Source organism: Nestor notabilis, unplaced genomic scaffold (assembly GCF_000696875.1).
Source record: "Nestor notabilis isolate BGI_N333 unplaced genomic scaffold, ASM69687v1 scaffold14415, whole genome shotgun sequence".
In the NCBI taxonomy this organism is placed as follows: Eukaryota; Metazoa; Chordata; class Aves; order Psittaciformes; family Psittacidae; genus Nestor; species Nestor notabilis.
In genome coordinates this window covers 16,216-28,616 of record NW_009928028.1, presented here as the reverse complement: position 1 = coordinate 28,616, position 12,401 = coordinate 16,216, and the positions used below count along the sequence as shown (strand labels likewise).

General features: G+C 40.3%; 1 protein-coding gene across 1 annotated transcript in view; it reads left to right on the top strand.

Moving 5' to 3' along the window:
* VWF (von Willebrand factor) overlaps positions 1–12,401 on the top strand; it is a gene marked incomplete at its 3' end in the record, with an annotated part of 118,387 nt that overhangs the window by 93,861 nt on the left and 12,125 nt on the right. The window contains exons 34-38 of the mRNA XM_010014333.1: positions 428–605; positions 2,191–2,411; positions 3,358–3,550; positions 4,184–4,525; positions 9,790–9,995. Of these exons, the coding sequence (XP_010012635.1) occupies positions 428–605; positions 2,191–2,411; positions 3,358–3,550; positions 4,184–4,525; positions 9,790–9,995 (1,140 nt within the window). The remainder of the gene's footprint in view (positions 1–427; positions 606–2,190; positions 2,412–3,357; positions 3,551–4,183; positions 4,526–9,789; positions 9,996–12,401) is intronic.

Below are 12,401 nucleotides of genomic sequence, written 5' to 3'. Positions count from 1 at the left end.
CCTGCTGTGCCATGACCATCTGTGGCTTATGAAAACTAAAGGCTTTGACATTTGAGGAAAAGCTAATGGGAATTCTTTGTTCACTATGCTATCCATGCATGCTGTAGGATGGCTAAGCTAACAATAGTTGAAGTACCAGATACTTCATTCTGCTGTAACAAAACATCTCCTGTTCTAGACTATTATCTTTTGCTTGGAATTTCAGAGACTTTTTCTTAGTGTTGCTAATTTAAATTTTCTTATCCTTGTGAAGTCCTTAATACACTGCATTCTATTATTTAATTATCCAGGGCTAATTTGAGTAGCACTGCTGTCAGTGCTACTTTACCTGCTAACTGTAGGATTGTGGCAGCAGCCAAGTTTTGCATTTTTTTTCCCTCCATCCATGTTCTTTTCAGTTCTTAAATATCCATGTCTCCCTATCTAGCCTGGTGATAAATGGACATTACCAGACCAGTGCCACACTGTGACATGCTTTCCAGGAGATTACACAGTTCTGGAGAGTCACCAAATTAACTGTGAAAGGATGCCAAAACCAGTATGTCACAGCAATCTTCCTGCTATTAAGATTGAAGAAACTTGTGGCTGCCGATGGATGTGTCCATGTGAGTACCTATCTTTGCATGTATGCCTCTCCCTCCCCATCACTTGAAATGTTTATCAGACATCTTAGAGGCACAGAATGATATCAATTGGAAGGGAACTTAAAACTCATCTAGTTCCAACACCCTGACATGGGCAGGGACACCATCAGTGGGACCGGGTTGCTCAAAGCCTCATCCAACCTTGAACACTGCCAGGGATGGGGCAGCCACAACTTCTCTGGGCAACCTGTTCCAGTGTCTCACCACCCTAATGTAATGTAATGCTTCTTGTCGTTGTACACATCAAAGATGACTAACATGGGAGGAACTGATGATGTACATCGGTTAAACAGACAGCTAGGAACATGAGAGTCTCACTGATGCCTGGAATGTATAATACTATTTGCAAATTCAGGGCCACTGCAAGCTAGTCTTTTTTTTTTTTTTTTTTTTTTTTTACATTAGCAAAACTACAGTGTTTTATCAGAGAATATCACGCTAGATTTTCAAAGCTGTGTGAACTGGGAAGAAGGATGTATGAAAGAAAATAGAAATTTATCTCAGCTGTAAGCAAGCGATGTTTTCTACCTCAGTGCCCAGACAGAAGCTCTGACAAGAATGAAGTGGTGGCAATCTGGGAGGCAAAAAAGGAGGCAGGGATGCCTGACCCCATGCAGTGTGGCACAGGGCATCACTCCAAAGCTGTGTCAGGGAAGAGCACTTCATGGTGGAACAAGGCATTGGCTCAGCCACTGAGTCTTCTGGTACGCCTCAGCCTGAATTTGCAGACTGAGCCTTACGTCCTGTCTGTGGGAAATGCACTATAGTCACACACTTTCCATAAAAACTAGTCAAGATGTTTATTTTGAATTAAATGTCAAAAACATCAGCTCCAGTAACTCTTAAAGATTGTAGCTATACAAAAGAATGCATTTCTACAGGCTGAGCATGCATGCTACTACAGCTAAAATTTGCAGAAATCTCCAAAACAGGAACTCGTAGGTGTTACAGCATTTAAATCCTGTTCTGAGCCTGAATCTCTTTGGCTTTGATGACGCTTAGAGTGATTGTACTTCCCAATGTAATTCGGAAGATTTGGCTTACATTTAAAGTAATATTTTGTAATGTACTTTTTAGAAGTAGATTACAACCCTGTATAAACCTTCCCTTTATAATGCATAATGTCAGTTTAAAATGTCCTCTGCTGAACTAGCTATTTAAAGAACAATTTCTTCAAGGCACTACTTGAAATACCTAGGCTGGGTAGCTAGATTTTGATCCCTGAACTAATAAACATTCCAAGTTATAGCATTCCCTAAAAGCACGTTTGATTATGCAAACCCTTGAAAGCTAACATTTCAGTTTGAATACAAGTTTTTCAAAAAGGTAGAGGATTTTAGTTGAATAATCATAAATATTTTATAAAGTTTAAAAGATACTTAATTTAATACTCCCCATAAAAAGTGCATCTGTAATAATTTTCTCAATCCTAAATGCATTGATATCAACATTAGTTGGTTCCACGTGCCCTTAACAATTTTGAAGAAATAGTATTTGGACAAAAGCAAATGCCTATGGATTTTTTTTTCCCCTCATTCATTTGTAGGTTTCTGTATAGGAAGTTCATCTCGACATATTGTCACTTTTGATGGACTGAATTTTAAGCTGACTGGCAATTGCTCCTATACCTTGTTTCGAGACATGCAACATGATGTTGAAGTTCTCCTCCATGAAGGACCATGTAGAGCAACACCGAAGCTGAGCTGTATGGACTCCATTGAAGTGAAACATAGTGGTGTATCTGTTCAGCTCTTCAGTGACATGGCAGTAAGCTAAATACAGTAGGCATTGTCTGCCTATGCTATAGAATTCAGGTTAAAAGGACAAATTTGTTCCCTTTAACCAGTTTCTGTTTCCCTTGCAGCCTATACTAAAGCTTCTGAGCAAATGCCTCATTTCCATTTCATGATACAATCTATGTTCATGTAATGAGCCAGACACGTTTCTCCTTTTATTCTCCCCATTGTGATAGTATCAAAAACATGGGATTTGGCAATGTCTCCCTGACACTTCTGCCAAAGGCAAGGATTATAGACAGGACATGCTGCACTCTGATTCTTCTCTTTTGGCAGAGATCTTTTGCACAATGTCATCATGTGGTAATGGGAGAGCAGTGTATTTTTCACAAATCTATGCACGACTGCCTAATTGAAGAGCTAGGAAGTTTGTTATTAACTTGTGTGCAGGTGGACCTCAGCATTAGAAGAAAGTCCAGTTTAGTATCTGTTACTTCTGTTTTATAAGCAGAGAAGCATTCAAATTCAATATGGCACATTTTTCAATCTCTGGGTTTCTCAGACATACAGGAATTGGCTAGCCGGCAATGGTGATGTCTTCTGACTCACATGGCAAAATAGGATGGACCAAACCTGTACCCGCTTCTGCATGGTGATGGAAAGCCTTGACTTTAACTGAGGTTCATTGATAATCATGTCATTAGATGCTAGTTTGTAGCTACATGATGCTAAAGGAATGCGCTCATATGGGAAAATGTTGAAAGAGTTGTTCATATAACACACAGAATGAAGGTTAATTAGCTCTGTATATTTTTGGACTCAATAGAAGGTTTCAGTTTGCAAAGTGAATTCTTATGTCCAGAATCAACTGGATCTTTAAGTACTTGTGAAGCCAAAATGTGTTTCAGCTGTAAGATAGGGCTGATTTTTAACTGCTTCCTAGAATTTATGTGATGATCTTTCCTTTTTGAAAACAGGTGGCTGTTAATGGTGAAAGGGTTCATATCCCCTATTCTAGCAGCTTATTTGAAGTCACTGTCTATGGAGCAATAATGCATGAAATCAAGTTTGTACATCTTGGTCATAATCTCACATTTACTCCAAGAAACAATGAATTTATTCTTAAACTTAATTCAAAGAGTTTTTCTTCAGGAACACAAGGGCTTTGTGGTAAGTAATTTTAACAGCTTCCTACTTGGACTTCAGCTGCTATTTATGTTATTGTAATCTGTGTAGACGCGAACCTGTGAACTCTCTGTTTGAACTGAACCCCAATTGTTAGCACATTCCTAATCTATGTAGGTTTTTCTACTATGGCTGTCAATGCTCATTGACTCCCAGTAATACCTTAGAATGAATGGGGTAGGCATCTCTTATGTGTACTTTGTGCTGTCTTTTCAAGGACTTTTTTTTGTTGTTGTTGTTTTTGTTTTGTTTTATATGGGTTTAACTTTAGGTCCTTACATATACATTTGTGACAGGCATGACCTATGCTTGCAGTGAAGATGAAAGGTTTGTGAGGGGTACTACTGTCTGGGAGAATTAATTCTATGGTATTCTCAATGATATAATCTGTTGTATAGTTTATACCTCTGTGGAATAACCTATACCTCCTGTAATAAGGAAACAGGAAACGAGACCCAGGGCTTTTATTCCTCTACTGATAATAGCTATAAGGAATATCGTTCATTCCTCTTCTCCTTGGCATTCACAAGTGGCCCCAACCTGAACTGTTTTCTTTAGGTTTATTTTATTGCTGACTGTATTCAGAGGTTTTTTTTTTCCTTTTATTCACCCTCCTAGGGGTGTGTGACCAGAACCATGTCAATGACTTCACATTACGTGATGGCTCTGTCACTTCTGACAGCAGTGTATTTATCCAAGACTGGGCAGTGGAAGAGCCAGGGAAGATCTGTGAAATCCAGACAGAAGACAGATGCTCTGAGCATGCAGTGAGCCACTGCCATCTTCTGCTCTCCGATCAGTTTGCAGAGTGCCATAGGGTAGTCTCCCCCAACATGTTCTATGAGGCCTGTGTAGAGACCAGCTGCTATGAGGATGAAGCCTGCGAGATGGTAACTTCCTACGTTCACATCTGCATGGAAAATGGGGTCTGCATAAACTGGAGAACACCCAACATTTGTCGTAAGAGGTTTACTTTGCCTTAAAACTGATATAGAAACTGTCTTATTTGATGATGGTGGTGACAGTGACCATCTTGCAGTGTAATAGGCAGAAGTTCCAGATCAGGTTTCCCATACAAGTTGTATTGCAGATCTGGTTTGTCATTTACTAAGTTGCATGTTATGGAAAAAAGTGTTTCTTGGGAAACAGATAACTAGGAAAATGCTAGGTAGTTATGCAAGGCTAAAGGGATAACCTATGAAATAAAAATACTGTGAAAGCTGTGCACAGGTAAACACTGCTATGTGACAATACCTGGCTGCAACCACTGAACCATCATGGGGCTATATTTGGACTGAGAGTCTGCTCTGATTCTGCCAGGCAGTTTTAGCTGTAGATACCTTTGCTTTGGTACAGACATTGGAGACAAGGCAGACAGGGAAACTCATAATTTGTACTAGTGGAACTGCATCCCAGCCTTTCAGTGTCGTAGCTGCAGATAGTGACATGGAAAAAGACTTTTCTCTGTGATAGTTTCACAAATTCCCCACATTCCAGCTGAAGCCTAAACCTTTATGACTGATATGGAAGAGACAGTGTGACTAAGTTTCTACTGCAGTGAAAAAGGAAATGGTCTTCTCTTGCCAGCACATGCCAGCTACGCTGTTCAAACCAGCTGTAATTTGCTTTGCAAATCTGCTTCTCCTTCTGGCTGTGTTTTGGAGGTGAAGAGTTTGTGCTGTGAGAAAGCAGTATAGCAGGATGCAAGTCTTGCAAATTGCCCTGAACCCGATAGAAGCAGGACAAGCATGCTAGTGCTAAATTCAGATGGTTGTCACTTTGTATACCAACCTCCCTAAATTCTTATAGACGTAAGAAGTTCTGCCCTACCTTCCTTTCTTTTTCTTTTTCTTTTTTTTTTCCCTTTTTTTCTCCTCTTTTTTTCCTCCTGACAGTCTAATATGAGTCACACCTAAATATGTGCCAAAAATGCAACACATAGTTAAGTAAAAATAAGTAACTCTTGAGGTGGCTTGTTCTACAATTTCTCCTGTTAGCCTGTCTGCAGTGATGGATACAGACATTCAGATATTCACTCAGTGTTTCTGGTTTAGTCAAGTATCTGAAGTGTGTGTGTATGTATGTAGGTATTTTCTTTCCCAGCTAGTGCCTCATATGCTGATATCCCAGGTTTTTTTCACGTCTCTTGCATCTCCAGTTTAATCAGTTCTTGTTACCTTGCTTTCTTTTCCCTCTTGCTGCCCAGATAATGGACAACCAGCCTCCTAAAGGCATGATAGTATAAAAACTCAGTATGTCTTTTGGATTTTTCATGTTTTAAACTCAGAGGGGATAATGGGACAGGAAGTTGAGAATGTCAGTGTGAATTTGGCCTGAGCCTCCAGTTAGTGTCTTATATATCTGGTTAGACAGTTATTGAAGAACATCTTACTTTTACAGACTTAATCTTTTAAGAAACAACAAAGTCTGTTTGGAGTGTAGTCCTAGAAAACAGAGGGAGAATATTGCCAGCCATTTTCCAAATTTAGTGCTTCAGTCAGACTTTGCAAATTGCAATGTCCAAGGCTGAATATCACCTTAATAACTCTCTGCAGCTTTCAAATTCCCATCCTGTTACACAGCATTTACAAGGATAGACAAGGAGTTGCCCATTAGTTGCGTAAAACAGTTGTTAGTGACCTAACAATAGCATCATCTTCTTTCTTCAAGCAGGTGCACGTGTGCAACTACCAAAATAAAATTACCAATTACAGGACATTATACAGGTTACATTGATGACTAAACAGACAATGTAGCTTAGTCAGTCTACCACTACATGTTTAATAGCAATGTCACCATTCTGGAATACCTTGCATCACTCTCCCCACTCCAGTGAATCCCTGTCATTTTTGTGGAGTTTGATTTGGGGTTTTGCCATGCCATACTGGGACATTTCAAACAGTAGAAGTCCTTCCTGGCTGCTCTGCCTGGATGGGTGAATATCCACTGTCATATCTGATAAAGACAGGGTCTGCTCTCCATCTTGTGCTTATTCAGTTCCACTGCCTGAGTCTTCCTTCTGCTTTTTGGGAGGGTGGATATGTTGAATGGTATCTGGTAGACGCCAGCTTTGTGTCAATGGATGGAAACTTTATTCCAAGGTGGGAATGCACTGTGAGTAAGATTATTTATTTCAATTGCCCTCTTCTCCTGCCTGACTTAGTAGACCTAAGCTGTAGCAGGGTGTAGCTTCTACTGATACCCGTGTAGCCCTGAGGCATACAATATGCACCTCTTGAGCAGGCTCACCCTCACAGTGAATGCCTGCTCAATAGGGTTTCCACTTCAATGACAGTACCGGCTTTATCTTAATGTGAAGATCATAGGGATTTCTAACACATCACTGTGTTACTAATATCAACACATGTTATCATTCAGCTTTGTGTGAAGAGGAGTCTTTGTTCACCTGGAAATAGGATTGTTTATATAGTGACTCATGGATGGACTGAGATATATTCATTCTGCAGGTACAAAAGAAATGGCAGCTCATATAGAGGTGACCAAGTCAGCTTTCAACTGCACAGCTCAAGTAAGAGTAGCAGTCAGCAAATTTTGCTCAAAAGATAAATGACAGCAGCAACAGTGGCAGTTGTTAATCATATGCTGATGTTTCCATGAGTGCTTCTCAGCAGCTCTTTAAGCTCATTTAAGTGCAGTGTGGACATGCCATCTAGGTACTTGCCAATACTAGCTTGCAGATGAATTAAATTTAGATGGGTAGTTGATGCTTTTATGGTGTATGAAACAAACTGCTAATTGGTACTGCTCTGTAAAGCTGTGGTTCTTTGAGGAGGATGCTGGTGGCATTCAGCAGCTGTAGGGATTCCTGAAAAAAACCTATTTTGCTTGAAAAAAACGTTTTTCATGAGCCATTCTGGTTGTTGGCGGGTTTTGTGTTTTATCTTTCGTTGGGTTTTTTTCAGGCCAGGTTAGAAAGCAAATGCATAAAAGGCTGTGCCTGCTTAGCTAAGGGGCAGTGACATCTGGCAGAGAAGCAAGAACGAGGGTCAGGAGGAGAAGAGAGCAGCAATGGGATACAAGAAACCTTTAAACAAATTCTGCTAATGAAGGATTTATGTAGTGGAGCTACACTGAGATTATCTGCTGCTGTTCATTTGCTGTGTAAGCAAGATGTGATGGTAAGGACCATAACAGCTGAAGGATTTAAAGCATGACTTGGAAATCAGCAGAATGGGGTGGCTTTACAACTGCCTTCAGCTGATCTGGGACAGTTTTTCTATTCCTCTTCCACCTCCAGCCATGCATTCCCACTCCTTTTGCTGTGCTGGCACTAGTCCTCACATGGTGCTTGGTGAGCTGTGAAAACTAGCTATAAAGGGAAAAAAGTGACAGCAGGAAAGAGCAGCTGAGGTGAGGAGAATAAGGAAGAAAGGGGACTGCCCTGTTTGATGGCAGCACTGCTATAAGTTGGTTTAATGCAGCCTTGCCACCGTTCCCAAGAACATTGGGAAAACCTTTCTAAACATATTCATTTGAATAAAGAAGACTATTAAGGGAGGTTGAAGAAAACTGTTCCTGAGGAATGCGGGGAGGCTGACTGGCAAGTGACAGTGTATCTGGATTCCGTGGATTGCTCTTTATTGCATTTTGGTTCCTCGTTGCGCTTTTCACACACCTAGTTCCTTAATGTCAGCCTAAGGGGAGGAAGGAGAAGAGGATATGTTGCATGAAGTACACTAGAGGTTTTAGCATTGGTACTCATTCTGCTTGAGAGCTGTCCAGGTTCTATGCTGATAGGCATCAGCATTAAACTCTAAAATAAATTAATCTAATTTTGTGTGGAGAAGACTTACTAGATTTGCTTTAGGCTAGTGGTAGGTAAGCAAGGTGAAAACCAGTGTGCTGAGTATATTTACTAACATTGGAATAAAAAAGTAAATGACACACTACCTTAAGTGCTGTGGATGTATTTTCATACATTCATTAGAGCTGATTGAGACACCATCACAGGCAATAAGCACTAGTGCAAACTCTAGGCACTTTGTTTGCAGAACTGTTTCTGGAAATTATTTTTTTTCTGGAAAACATACTGTAGTCTAGGTAGCTGCTAGTAGAGGTTTATAAATAGGTGATTTATCCTATTTTACTTGGATAGACTTTCTTGTGTTTTCAGAACCCAGCCAAAGCATTTCATGGTGGGACTGGACTCCTCATCAAGTTCCTGTGAATTTCAAGTTCCTTTGCATCTGCTGAACTATTATGGTTATCCACACATACAAACATAGACTCCAACACACCAGAAATAATTGGATTTAGCGTGGCTTGAAACAGGAAAGGGTTAACGTTAAAGACATTTAAGTTTCCTTCGGTTGCCAAGAAGGGTGTGTGTAGACAGTTCATCTGATGAATCTTGTTTGGTTGGGAGCTCAGGTCTTCATTCATTAATTTTCTATCATCAGTGTTTTTTGTCAAGGGACTGAAAAAGAAAGTTTTATAAACCTCACAACAGTCACAAACTGGGAAGTAAGAAACACTTTTCCTAATTGAAGCTGTAGATAAAAATAAGTAGACCTAAGGGAATATGCAGTGTGGAAGCTATGTCTATAGGTTTCTTGAATAGCTGTAGCCTTAGTTTTGTGTTTGCTTTTAGTGACAATATGCTCAGCGTTGTGAACCCTTCAGTAAAATGTTGTGTGATGGCTTAGGGGAGAATCCTTGATGCAGTTAATTCCATTAACAAGACAATTCAGACAATAAGAAGCAGAAATCCATCAGGTTCAGTTTTGAAGTACCAAAGTGTTCTGTTAGCTTTCTTCAGTTGCTTGGGAACACTGCCTCCTACCAAGTTGTCAAAACCCCACCCTTTTAAGCTGTCTTGGCTATCTTGTAACTAACACCGTTATCAGTACTTCTCTAATACATGTAAAGGTGGTTCTGAATTCTTATGTCTCTTGCCCGGTGTTGGAAAAAATTAGGCAAGATGTTCAGCTCATGTAAGCCATTTTACTGTTGTTTACTGAAAATGTGGCTTGATTTCTGCACAGACTGTGATGTCAGCAAATGCCTTCAATCACTTCCCACTGTGGATTTTGTTAGTTTTAAGGACATATTTTCAGGCATGTTAGTGGCTGCAAAGGACAAAATATATTTGTCTGATGATGGCCTTTAAAAACCTGAACAAAATTCTAAAGAAAGCATGAGTGGAAGCATTTATCTGCATTTCAGATCTCTTTATCTAAAGAGTTTTTATCTGTCTTCCTCAGCAATGAAATGTCCCACATATTTGACATATGATCACTGCCACAGCGCCTGCATGAAGCACTGTGAGAATAGTACCAATCTCAGTGTCTGCAAGGATTATCCCACAGAAGGCTGCTTCTGTCCAGACGGACAGGTGATTTTTAATGACAGCTGTGTTAATGAAGAGGTCTGCACACAATGTGTTGGTGAAGATGGCACGCACCATCAGGTAACTACATACTTAGCAGCTTACCTTTGTGAGTGGTTGGGGTTCATACTTTTGCAAGCGAATCTGTCTTTTAACTATTTTCCCCTTTGGATACTTCATTTTCTAGCTAGTTCCTCATAACCGGCCGGCTGTCAGCCCCATGTAGCTCCCCTACTGTGAAATTGGCTGGGATGGATATAAAATTCACAGCTGGGAGTGCACAGACCCGGAACTGCATGACAAATTTGTGTGGAGGGAGGTCTAGAGGGAAGAGAGGAGGGATGGCATAAGTCAACATTTACCAAAATAAATACCTCTATTCAGCAGGCTTTTACCAGCAATGACAATTTAATCATAAATCTGGAGCCCTTGCTTAGAATGTATTGTACTGTCCTTGCAAAGCTTGCTGAAATATTGGCAGTTCTTGGTGGGGATTGGTGAGACCAAGATGACCTCATGTCAAGTCATGTTAGTCTACATACCTTTTTTTTTAATGAGAATTATTCCTTTTATGAAATTAATTGTTTTAGCTTTATTGAAAATCCACTTTCCTCAGCTAAGGCAGACCTCTCCATGGCAGAGTGGGACTGGGAAGAGCTATGGGTGCTGGGTGTCAGACTGCAGTGAAAGAGACAGTTGATTTCCCTTTCAGCATTGCACAGCAGGTGTGCAAGCTCCTCCCTGTGACCCCTGTTCCAAGTAACAGGGGTCGTTCCTCTTCACCCCAGCCACTCAACTCTGGGAGTTTTCATGTAAGTCAGCCAGTCCTCCTAAATCTGCAGGTTTTGTTATGGGATTTTAAGAAGAGACTTTAATTTCAGTATTTTATGGACTTCAGATTCTTAACAAGATTTTTGGATGGTCTTATCATACTTGCCAAAACTTCTGTCAAAGACATAATTTTTTTTGCAACACATCTTCTGTAAATAACAGAAGTGTCTGTGTGTGGATAAAGTAAAAAGATGGATTTAAAAAAGTAAATGAATGTATGAACTCTGGATAGCTTCATTTTACACAGACAAATTTAGACCCACATTTCTTTCAGCAAGAAATGTGTTATAAACATTTACAGTTAAACTCAAAGGAAACAAAGACTATTTGTGGCTGAAACATCTCTTTTAAGTACTGTTTGCATTTATTAACATAATGACTAAAGCATCAAACGTAACAGAGTGAAGACCTTTCTTTAGGCAGCAGGGTACCAGTGGGTGGTGCACTTGACATAGTGAAGCAAGCATACTAGATAACCTTTGAAAGTCCTTTCCAACCCAACCCATTCTGATGCTATGAAGTGTTGCAGGCACTGCTTTGCCGATGGAAGTCTCACTAATGGCAGGGCTGCACTGGGGGTCCCATGTGTGTTGGTGCAGCCTGCTCTCACACAGAACAACCCCATGGGGATAGAGGGATCTCGCTTTGCTACAGCTTGTTCCTTAGTACCACCTGCAGGTACCATCAAAAGCACTGAAAAAGCACTCACCAAATACAATTTTGAGGCTTCATATTGCTGTACCAGAGCACAGGAGCCTAGCAGCATTCAGCCCCCTCCTGAGATATAGGTACGTGTTGATTTTGTCAGTGAGAGGAAAGATGCAGGGAAAGTGTGTTCTTTCATTCCACAGCTGCATTATCACAATGATGTTTTTCAAAACAAAAGGTTAGAGTTTTCTGAAGGATTGAGCACATGCAGCTTGTGTTAGTTTTTATTTTAACGTTGCACTATCTCCATAACTATGGTCATGATTTTTAACTGGTGTTCTGTTTTGGATCTTTGTTTAAGCACTGCATCATTAGATTTGTGTAGTGATTATAGAGTTAGTAAAACGGAAGGACTGAAAAAAAAAAAACTTAGTAATTTTTGTAATAAAAGGAATAGGAAAAAAACCTTATTATTTCTCTTGAAGGAAAAGATAGCTTGCAATGTGTGTGATTACTGCCCTACACACAGGTAACTTGTGTGCAACTCTCCAGTGACCCTGACAACTCTAGTTGTTGTATTACGATTCTGTATGAAATCATTACTGCAAATGCAGATGAAAGTCTAGGACCTGCATGCCTTAAATCCATGATTCCTGAGGCAATGCAGTGCATTTTCCATTTGAATAATTGTTTCAAACCGTCATGAAGAAAAGCTCAGCGCGCATCTTGGGAATAACATCTGCAGTGGTACCTACTTGTTTCTGCAGAGGTTCTGAAATTCATGAGTTGTCACATACCCCTTAATGGGGTTTTAACTCTGAAAACCTCTCATCTGTACCCCATTGGCAAGGCTTAGATGCAGCTGCTGTGTGGATGGGGAGGTGGAGAGCAGGGGAGGATTGGCTCACACAGCCGTTTTGCATCTCCACCATTGCAGGATTAGCTATGTAAGCAATACAAAAGCAGTACAACTGGTGGTGGGTTATGATTTCCTTAACCCCCTTCTTT